The sequence below is a fragment of the Zosterops lateralis genome, assembly GCF_965231275.1.
Source record: "Zosterops lateralis genome assembly, chromosome: 4".
NCBI lineage: Eukaryota > Metazoa > Chordata > Aves > Passeriformes > Zosteropidae > Zosterops > Zosterops lateralis.
This window is the reverse complement of record NC_139765.1, coordinates 54,522,422-54,533,853: the sequence shown is the minus strand read 5'-3', so window position 1 is coordinate 54,533,853 and position 11,432 is coordinate 54,522,422. Positions and strand designations below refer to the sequence as shown.

The 11,432-nt window shown below is 39.6% G+C and overlaps 1 protein-coding gene across 1 annotated transcript in view; it reads left to right on the top strand.

Annotated features, from left to right (window-relative positions):
- Positions 1-2,760: 2,760 nt before the first annotated feature.
- MOV10L1 (Mov10 like RNA helicase 1) overlaps positions 2,761-11,432 on the top strand; it is a gene marked incomplete at both ends in the record, with an annotated part of 30,295 nt that continues 21,623 nt past the window's right edge. The window contains 6 exons of the mRNA XM_083860619.1: positions 2,761-2,839; positions 3,869-4,053; positions 7,106-7,259; positions 7,665-7,777; positions 8,660-8,850; positions 10,840-10,980. Coding sequence (XP_083716745.1) covers positions 2,761-2,839; positions 3,869-4,053; positions 7,106-7,259; positions 7,665-7,777; positions 8,660-8,850; positions 10,840-10,980 — 863 coding nt within the window. The remainder of the gene's footprint in view (positions 2,840-3,868; positions 4,054-7,105; positions 7,260-7,664; positions 7,778-8,659; positions 8,851-10,839; positions 10,981-11,432) is intronic.

The window sequence follows — 11,432 nt, the reverse complement described above, 5'->3', positions numbered from 1 at the left end:
TATCTGTAACTTTCCAAAGACCATGGTTTAATGGAAAATGGGTATTGCTTACCTGGCAGCTTTTTCAGTGAATACTAAGTACTGATTGACACAAATTATCACAGACCCAAAGCACAATCATATTTTAACCCTTTTGATCAGTTTAGGGAGAAGGTTTGTGGGGGTTTTTTTGGTTCGTTGGTTGGTTGGGTTTTTTTACACAAAATTGTTGAGATATTCAGGTATTTACTTGATCTAATTTCTTTGAATAAAAAAAAAAAAACTATAAAGTCCTGCACCACTGACCAGAGCAGGGTTCAAAACCTAGAACAACTTGTTCACAATTCCAAGTGCTTCAGCCAATGTTGTACCTGGAAGTTCCCTCTCTCAGGCACGGTATTACAGTGTTTTCTCAGGTTATAGTGAAATTCCTCCCTAGCCTCTATCCTGTGCACATCTCAGTATTGCCCATCTCCCTTTTGCACACAGGTTCATTGCATAATTACTGTATCCTCTGTACCTGGCACCAGCACCAACAAAAACCACTTAAATTTCAAAGTTCAGTTGCTACTTAAAAAAATTTCTGCGGCCCTTATTTTAGGTTCCCTTCATCTCATGTTCCTAATTCCAGAGAAAGTCTCTTTTTTTTGTGCAAGACCTGGTAACCAGAACCCAAGTTGATGACTAAGACCTTCTAGTGCTAGATATGGTACAAATGTGCTGTACAAAGAGATTCCTCCTAATTCTAAAGAATGCATAGGAATTTTACACAAAGACTGCAGCAAGTATAACAATTCCAACACATGAGAACCTTCTGAAGTGAAGTTTACATTTAGCATCCTGACCACCTTTTCCATTTTCTGATGAGTTAATAGCTTCACAACATTTCTGGTTTTTCACACGATATTTAATTATGCTACTTTAGCTCATTACCTGTATTCCTTGTTCACTATTTTCACCTCTTTTAAAAGCAGCTCTTTGATGCATTTTGTTTCTCTGAAGCTGATTCCTCAGTCCATGTCTTCTAGCTCATGTCTTGGGGCATCTACTGAACCAAGACCAAAATGTAGATCAAATAGCTTCAAATTGATGTAAATGTTACTCATCTAGAGTAACATTTGCTCCTCCAGTATAATACAAACCCCTTTGTGTTAGTCCTTCATGTAAATCATCATCTTCTCCCAAAACACTATCTCTTCATCCACCCCATTTTTGCCAATACTCCCCTGCTGGCACTCCCACTGGAAATTCAGTGAAAGAAAACAGTACTTAAAATTCTTTAAATCAATGTATTCAAAAGAGGCTAACACTGTCTCAGCACTTTTCTAAAAACAGCACTGACTACAGACATTCACGTTTCTCCTTCCAATGGCGTCATCTCAGTTACTTCAGAATGAGACACAGGAACCTGCACACAGTTACTGGCAACCAGAGTTTATTCTGCTCTAGGAACTGTACAGAACTCTATTAAAGCGTTAAACCCACTGAAATGCATTCCTAGCCCTTCTTTGCCTAAATAATGCTGAGTGAACCACGCAACGAGAAACTAAACAGCTGCCAAGGACAATTGCTGCTTTAGTCACACAACTTAGGCCGTGTATTTTGTGATTTCTACAGAAAAGTACACACTGCTCTCCTCATCCTCCTGAGAGCACCTCCTCTAACAGCTTTATGTGGCAGTTCCTATTGAAACTACTGGGATGCTGAGCTCGTCAACTCAAAAAACTTCGCTTTGTTAAACAGTATTTGTTAAACAATATGCAAAAAGGCCTTAACAAGATACCTGAACTGCACTGTGTGAAGAAAACTGGTAAAAATATGAACTACAGAAATAGTAAGCAAGTCAATAAAATTGTGTTTCCTCAGGCACTACAGCAGCTCCTTCGTTAATGATATTACGCCAAAAATACCTTTTTTTTTTTTTTTTTTTTTTTTTTTTTTTTTTCCTGTTAGGCAAGTTTATCATGTTCTAGACTTTATCCTATCACTTTGACACTGGCTGCTACTGAGATCATCGCAATCCATGGACACGCCATTGGCAGGTGCATCCTCTCCCCAGGCACTCCGCTCACGCCACCCTGGAGGGACCCCGGGCCTGACCCATTCCAGGGCCACGGAGAGCGCCCGGCCCGGGGGCGGTGACAGCCTGGCAGCGAGCTCTCCCTGCTCCGGGCGTCTCATCACAGAAACAAGGTCATACAGTATTACCACAATTTCGGACAGCAGCATTAGCAGCAACAGGCTGTACGCGCCCTCTTCCTTTAAGCTTAAGCCTCGTGCGACACCGCCTTTACCGCGCCCTCAAAGCCCCGCCAGCTGAGCCCCTGCAGAGGGAGGCCCCTCGCCCCCCGCCGAGGGCTGTACCGGGGACCGAGGGCTGCGCCGAGGGCTGCGCTACGGGCCGAAGGCTGCGCTGGGGACCGAGGGCTGTACCGGGGGCTGTGCTGGGGGCCGAGGGCCGCGTTGGGGGCCGAGGGCTGTGCTGGGGGCTGCACCGAGGGCTGTGCTGGGGGCCGAGGGTTGTACTGAGGGCCGCGTTGGGGGCCGAGGATCACGCCCAGGGCTCCTCCCGGCGCCGGGGCAGCCCCTGCGCGGGCCGCGGGCGCCCCCGAGGCGCGTGGCGCGGCCCCGTGACCCGCCCGAGCGGCGCCATTGGCCGGGCGGCGCGGGCGCGAGGCGCCGCGGGGAGGGTTTCGCGCCTCGGCCTCGCGCGCTCTGCGGGCCGTGCTCCGTCTGCGGGGCCGCTCTGGGGGCTCTGACCCTTCGCTAAGGCGCTCCGGGATGCTCTCGCTCCTTTCTAAGGCGGTCTCCTACTTCTGGAGACGTGCAGATGACGAAGATGAGAGATGGCCGATCTCTGGTAGGAATTTCGAGCCGGTTGTGGGTTTGCCGTGAGGCCTGCTCGTCCCGCACGTGACCGGAGCTGGGCGCAGACCTGTTTCCTTAAGGAGGGCTGTAAGGAGAAGATTGGGATTATAAGGCATCATTTTGACTGCAGAGCATGTGGAAGTTTTCCCAGAAGTACTTTTTTGCTGTTTCCTAGGTAGAAGAGGTTACTTTTGCTGCTGGGAGTGTGCAGTGAGGTGCAGGGGCGGTGCCCGCCCGGGTGGCGTCAGGCGCAGCATCCTTGGCTGGGTGAGGCAGAGGATTGTTCTGCTCTGCGCTGCACCGGGGCAGCCTCACCACAGGTCCTGTGTGCAGTTTCAAATGCCTCAAGATAAGAACAACATCAAACCATCGTAGTGAGTCCAGTGGAGGCAGAGAAAGACGGTGAAAAGTCTCGAGGATGTGACTTGGGAGGAGCAGCTGAGGTCACTCGGCTCGTTCAGCTTGGAGAAAAGAAAGCTGAGCTGTGACATGTGGGGTGCTTGTCTCTTGTCCCTGAGGATGAGTGACAGGACACGAGGGGGAAGTTCAAACTGGACAGTGGGAAAAGGCTCCTCGCTGGGAGGATCACTGGTCAATCACTGGAACAGGCGTCCCAGGGAAGGCACCGAGTCTGTCGGAGTTCAAGGGGCATCTGGATGATGTGCTGAGTCACATCGTTTAGTTTTAGGTAGTGCTGTGGGGAGCAGAGTTAAGTTAGACTCTGTGATCCTTATGGGTCCGTTTCAGTGTGAGATATTCTATGAATTGGTTTTTTTTAAACAGACCCTAAGGCATGTTGGTTTTAAAATGTAGTTTGTATTTAACTAGCTTTATTAATTGGTTGAAGCCATAAATTGCCATAAGACTTAAAGACTTAATTTTGAAAATAATTAGTTGGCAGCTGTTGCTATTTCCGGTTGGCCTTTTGATAGAATGTCCCTTTTAGTAGCATTCATAACTTTTTGCATAGTCTTTTAAACAAGTGGTTTGGGTTTGTGTCAACACTTTCCTTTTGATGCAGGTGATAAAGAATTGAAAAGAGTACAAGGAGTAGTGACAAGACTTTGCCATGATTATGGGATGATAGATGACATGATAGTCTTCACAAAGGATGTTGTTACTAAAAACGTGTTGCTGGCTGTTGGACAAGAAGTTATTGCCACTGTGGAAGAGGACAGAACATCAGGTGGCCTGAAGGCTGTCGAGGTAAGAGGTGAAGATAAATGGTAGTCTCACTTTCTCCGTTAGTACCTTGAGGCTTTGTTTTGGAAGTTGCTATAGTTTCAGCGTCACAAATGCTACAAAATAGGAGAAATTGCAAGCTCTTCACCCAGAGGGGATAAGTTGGCCTTTGCGGGTCAATTTATTGTTTCATTCCATCTCCTTTCAAATTATGCTTAAAACTGATTTCTCTGAATACAGATTTAGATGTAATGAATAAGAAGATATCAATTGCAATAATCATATCAGAATCTTAGTCATAGCTACTCCAGATCTGTATAACTTTTCCAAGTTTCAGTCAGTTTTATGTTATTGTTACATGAATGGATAAGAAAATCAAAGCAGTTTGATGTTGTGCAAAGTTTGGGGGTTTTGCCCAGAAGTAATTTATGTTCTTGTGAATAAGAACAGAAATTCAAAACTTCTTGTAAAAATGGGTAACAATGTTATAGACAATTACAAAAAGAGAGATCTCGCTACCTTTTTTACTTAGCACTTCATTTGCAAACCTATTTCAAGCTTGATTATACCTTGTCACAAATTTTGAGGGGAGTATTTCTTAGCAAATCATGTTGAAACCAAATGTAGTTTCTTAGATTGAGTAAAACCAAAGAAGGACTTAACGGGGAGATGGTTTTATTCTGTGATCCAAAATTAAACATAGAAGGAAAGTAAACAGGAAGTCTTTTTTCTAAAGTATTACCAGCTCTAGTGCTATCAAAAACTTAATGTCTTGTAAGATAACCTTATATCTCTTCTTACTTCCTTTTGTTTCTCCTTTTTAAATTTAAATTACTTTCTTGCATAAAAATCAAGTACTGTTTTCCAACAAGCAATGTCAATGCTGTTTGATAAATAGTACACATAGTCAGAAAATTGAATAGTTTAAATCTTACTTTTTGTTCCTTCTTTTTCTTCTGACTGACAGCTTTCACCATACCATACAATATTGTCATGTCTCCAAAATACATAAACCTGGTAACTGGGAAACTGCATATGGATCTGCAAAGCAACTAGAGTATTTTAGCAGTTGTGGCATGTTTTGCTGTATATTCTAGATAATGGCATTTTCAAAAGTACTTTTTTTTCAAAAGCATGATGAATTTCCTTATTCCTGTTTGTGAGCCATAGCCCTACAGGCATCTCAGACTGTTGGCAGTGCAGTTTGTGGCTGGATGAAAAGCTTTCAGACAGGTTCGTGTCAAAAGCTGACTACACTCCATAGAAAGTCAAAGTCCAAGGGCAAGTCTTGATTCAATAAACAAGAATAAAAAGCTAATTTCTTTAAAGTCTGTTCTAAGAGCATAAATAAAAACCTAAACTATTCTGTACTTTGTGATGTGTTGCTTTACTTTCCATATAGTGGCACAAACTTGAGATACCCTGAACATTTGATAAGAACAGGTAACAGTGTTTGAATTGTAGTTGTTTTGCATGGTGAAGAATTAAGTCTCTTTTCAAGCCCCTAGTTGTAGGAGAAAATTTAGCTTCCTGACAAGCATAATTATTAACTACTTTACAAAGTGATGCTTAAATACCAGTACTATGTCCTTCCAAATAACTAAGATATTAACACTTAACTTTGGGTTTTAAGTGATCTAAAGGGTACTCCTCTAATTGCAGACAGGAGTACAAGTTCTGCAGCCTGCACACTGCCAGCAGGCAGTTTGGGGCAGAATCTGGAAGGTGCAGTTCAAGCTTTGGTGGTGTCAGTGTGTTTATGTTACTTGTTTTAGAAGGAGCATGGTCAGCCTTGGGTAGCTCTCTGCTCAGTTCACTGTTTCAGCTGCTGTTTGGAGCTATGGCCATGTGGTTTGGAAGGATGGTGGCTCAAACGTCTGGATTTCAGTTTATTTGAGGTCAAGTCCTAATTGAACTCTGCATGGAATAATCATTATAGGTTCTGTAGCAGATTTTAAACCCAGGCTGCTGCCAGGAGTAGTAGGAAGGCCAGTTTGAGCTAGTATGAGGAAGAACTTTAGTTTTATTGGTAGAGAAAAATTGAGAAGTATCAAAATATATGTTGGGAGTTTAAAGGTGTTTTCATGTCTTAAAAATATTTCTTTAGGTCTACAAATTACTTTGACGTGTAACTGCATGTGTAGACTACACAAAATGTGAATTTACTAGTCTTCTGAGGAACAGTTTGCTTATTCATGTTCTACCCATATGATAGAACTTAAAAAGTTCTATGATAAAAATGATAAAAAGCACTTTGGAGAAAGTTTGATATTCTCAGACCTTCCTGGTGAAGATATGTCTGTCAGACTGGAACAAAATATAGATTTTTCTTTAATTTTTTTTTACAGTGGATTTTCATGTTGTCAAAGAAATACTGTGTAATAATTCTTTTAATGAAATAAAACAGTATTGGCTAGAAAATAGCTATATATAGTCAGCTGTAGTGTTTGCAAACCTCTGAAGTACAGGAGGCTATTTATTACTATTGTAAATGGTAAACATTATGTTCAACAAAATAAATCATAAAATTTTGTATGATAATATACTTCAGATTGGATCAGACTTCAGTAAACCTACATGTGAGGTGAGGTGGTGATATGAAGAGTCTGTAGGAAGCAGCTCTAGGGGTTTTCTTAATTAAATTACTAAAAAATGACAGAGTCAGTCTGAAATACTTGTAGTGTTTATAAATACCATCTTGAAAACATGTGGTTTGCTTTCTCAAATAGTCCTTTTCTGCTTCCAGTTGTGTCCAGACACACTGCTGGATATGGTGCTCCTGTCAGATGAAGAAAAATCTGAAGTAGACCTAGAGCAAGGGATGTGTGAGAATGATTTGAAAAATCAGCCTGTAGTTATAGCAGTTGTCAGCACTGCAGCATACAGCACTCTTTAAAAGAGAACTGTTTATTACTTACTCTTTTTGTGTCCAAAAAGTAAAAGCTACAGTAAGAAATTGTTTAATAAGAAGCTTTGCCTCCATAAGCAATTGAAATTTTGTATATTTATTGTAGGAATATGTATTTAATTCTAAGTGTCAGCTGTTTAAATGTTTGGGTTATTTTTGTATTAATAGGTAGACACCATCCAGAATACACAAGACTCCAGTCCTGCTTGTGATGCCTCTGAACTAAATAAGAAGACATTAATTGGCAGTATTACCTCTCTGTCTGCGGATGGTGGCTATATTAATCAGAACACATACTTTGCAATGCATGATGTCTGGGAAGGTGTGTAGGGACTTCTTGTTTGTTCTTTCTTAATATTTTTGTGTCTACAATAGAAATATTTTCTGATAAACTTTCAGTTATCATCCCAAATAAGTTCTAATAGAATATGCCGTAAAACATAGTGAAACAGCCAGCCATGGATGACAAAAGCTGCCTGTTCATTCTCACTGTGCATGACCTGCATTTAAGCATAAGTTACATGGAAGCAGGTGTATTTTTCCACTAGCATCTCCTACATAGTTTGCTATAGCCTGCAAAGCAAAGGACTGCAAAGAGAACTTTGAACTCAGTGAGTCTAAATAATGCATTGTTCTGGCTTTTATTTAACTTACACTAATTCTGTAGGGGAATAATGTAAATGTTATCAATAATAATTAACCTTGCAAAATGTTCTGATTTGTATAGATTTCAGGCCTTATGAAGGTGACTGGGTGCAAGCAAAATATTATATTAACTCAGCAACATGGAAGAGTGAAGCAGTTGCTGTAAGGCCTTTGAGGTATAAACAAGTAGACAAGGTAAATGTTCTGAACATTGTGTTTGGCCAGAGGAATCCTGGGTGAAGTGAGGTTTCAAATTGGTTTCAGTTACAAATATTGGTAGATCTTGTATAACACATTTTTAATTAAAAGGTTAAATGTATCAATTCATCTATTTAGAGCATGTTTGTAAAATAATAAGGTGTTTTGAAAATGCATAGGCATTTTGGGTTGAACAGAAAGAGTAACTAACTTATGTATTATGAATTGCTGATTTGAATTCATACAGTTAATTATAATGAGGATGTGTCATCCTCATTATAACTATATTATATACTCCTCATTATAACTCATTATAACTATATTATATATGCCAACATATGTATATTATAACTACATGAGAATTTATTATGTTTGTGTTTAATTTATTCAAGTGCTTCAGCTTAAAAACAACCACAGTCCCTTTTTTTTTATTTTAATGAAAATATTTATTTGCTCTAGTGATGCATATGCTATGCTAGGTTTATGGTTTATTGTCTTAACCCTATATATTGAATATTTGCACGTCAAACATAGGAAAAAAATTATTCTCATTACTAGTATGGAAGTATAAATTACTTAAGTTAATATGTCACAAGAAAGGTGTCATGGTTAAGCCTGGTGTAGATATTGTACTATGTGCTTCAGGGGAACTTAATGCTTATTTGGAGTACTTGTGTTTCTTTGCCCTTCTAAATCTGAAGACAAGCTCAGTGTTTGTGGGTTAGAGCTCTGTGTTTACCTCCTGTGAATAACTGAAATTTCAGAATGCATTTTCATTCATGCTAGAAGGGCTGTTTAAGGGGAAAAAATAGTCAATGTTAGTATGTCTGTTAGCTTAAAAAGATATCAACAAGTAACAGTGAATGCAAACTATTACAGGTTCGCATTTCCAGCATCTGTGGAAGAACTGGGACAGTAGATGACAGTATATTTTTCACTTTGGACTCATTGAGGCTTCCAGATGGTTACTCACCTCGTAGGCATGATCTGGTGAACACAATTGTGGTGGAGAGCAGTCAGTCCTGTTACATTTGGAGAGCTCTCTGCTTGGTGCCAGTCAGTGAGGATGGGTAACATCATTTTCTTCTCTTTATAGCAGTAAGAGACATGGTGTAGATATGCAGCTTATATTTCATTGCATCTGTTAAGCAAGAAATACTGTGAATATTTCCCTAGCTGACTAGAAGGTGTAGTAGACCATTGGAAAAACCAGGGCATGATATGATTTGGCCCTTGTTTGGTTTTTTTTTCTCCTTCCAGAAGGTGGGAACATGAGAGTGCTACTGGGGAAGCAAAACGAGTAGCAGCTGTACTCAGGGATATTGCTAGGCAGGGAGTGCACCTCTTGTAGGGTCTTGACTGTCTGAAAACAAATTGCAGCAAAACTCTTATAAAATTCACGTGTCTTTAATCCATTTTGTATAAGTTAGTGATTTTTCAGATAGCTGTCCTAAAAGGCAAAGTTTCATAATAGAATAATAGAGATTCATTAGGCTTGTAAGTATTGAACTGAAAGGTTCTGCAGGGACTTAAGATGTTTTATGTGCTGTGAGGAGAATCTGGACACTGACACTGCAGAAGGGTTGGAAAAAGTAGGTGATGTTCAGTATGGAGAAGAAGCAAAATTTAGGGAAATAATCAACTACACAAAATGGCAACTAGTCAATAATGGACCTCAGAAAATACCTGGAATTTGACTTGTGAGTTAAAGTGTCTGTCCTGTGAAACACACAAATACCACCTGAATAAATAGCTCTGTTCACTGTAAAATTGATCACTTTCCATGCTGAGGTCTTGGCAGGATTACATAGTCTAACTCTGCAGGCCAAAAATAAATTGTCAGTTGGAAAGTTCAAAAGAGAGCAAAAGGACATTCTGATATCTTTCAAACATCATCTTTGAGAGATCTCTTGGAAATTTAGCCAAGGCCAGTATAAATATCTTCAAAGTATCTACAAAGAATTATATAAGCTGTTTTCTCTAGAGATAACAGATATAATAAGTTGTACCTTGATGAAACTTGAAGTGTCTACATCATTTTCCAAAACAGTACATATTGTTCACATCTTTTTTTCAGTTGCACCTATTTTTAATGATGGATTTTATACAGAAAACTATTACTAAAGCCAAATTACAAAAGTAGACCTTAGGGCTGATTTCTCAGGTTTAGTGTACATCCTACCATATCAAAAACTGCAGCTTAGGCTGCAGTGAGAGACATCTAGTGGGCTTGGCTAGTAAATTGATGTAGCTAATGAAAAGCAGCTGCACTCATTTTCTACTTCAGTATGTCAGATAACTCAGGAATACTGAGGGTGTGTACATGTTAGATTATTAAAATATTTCTAAATTATTTCCATGCCACTTTATCAAAATGAATCATTTCTTAATTACAGAATAGAAACCATGAAAAAAATTGTTTCTACAAGTAGAAGACACCAAGGGTTTAGACCTGTGCTCAGTGTTTCAGACAGGGAAGAGCATGTGACTGGTTTCATAGGCATTTTTCATCAGTCCTATGTGATAAAAGTTTTCAAGGGTGGTTTTTGGTTTTCAACTCTTTTTTCATTTTGTCCTCAGCTTGCTGATTTCAGATTGGAGCAGTAAGCAGAAGACACAAGTGCATACTTGCAAGTGTACACAAGTGCAACACTTCCAGTCTAGTCATTTCATCTCTTAGCTGCAGTGCTAATCGTGCTCTTCGTTGCGTCTTCGTTCAGCTCCCAAAGAGAGCCATAATGACTTCGCTCACCATTTGATTCAGCTCTTCAGCAGGGATTAGTTAATTTCTCAATCGTTCTAGTCTTGTATTCAAAGTTTTATGCTGGTTTATTGTGCTACTGACAAAAGGCTTGTTAGTGCTTAAAATAGTTAATCTAATTGTCTTGGAAGTATAAATGGCTGAGGAAAAAAAATTAACTGTCTCACCTGCTTCTTTCTAAATATTGTGACTGTGACTTCGTGTAGGGTTTGTTAAACTTATGCTGAATCAAAGATATTTGCTGAGCCTATCTTTAAACTGCTGAGTTTAAAAACCACTACCTAAATTTTTTTTACAGACAGTCTCACTCTAATGAAGGTAATGTGGATGAGCCTTATGAAGACATAATCAGAGACAAAGGAGAGTTGAAAATATCAAGAATGACTGACTTTGGAACTCTGAAGCAGGGGGAATCTAAAAGACTGATCATTTGGATACAGTAAGCCTTTCTGATTGTTTGAAGATTTATTTCTATCACTCTTCAATCTGTTAATCTGTTTTACATCCAGGAGCCTCTTCTACTGGGGCCTTGTGTTTTGTGATCTTCAAGTAACCTCCAGATAGTATGGAATTTCACACTGAATTTAATGTCTGTAGGATAGCCTTTTTGGTACTGAGCATTTATCTTGCAGGTAGTGCTTTGAGACTCCCCCATCATGTATCTCTTATCAATTCTAGTAAAATCCTTCCTCGAATGAAGATTGAAGTAAAAGCTTTTACTTGTGTGTTTAACTTAAACTGCAGATATTCTGCCATCTTCAGAATCTTAGAACAAGAAGATTGTTGCATACTTGTATTAAAAGCAGATAAGATTTTTTTTCTGTTGTTTTTTGGTTGTTTTTTGTTTGTTTGTTTGTGGGGTTTTTTGTTTGGTTTTTTTTGTTGTTGTTT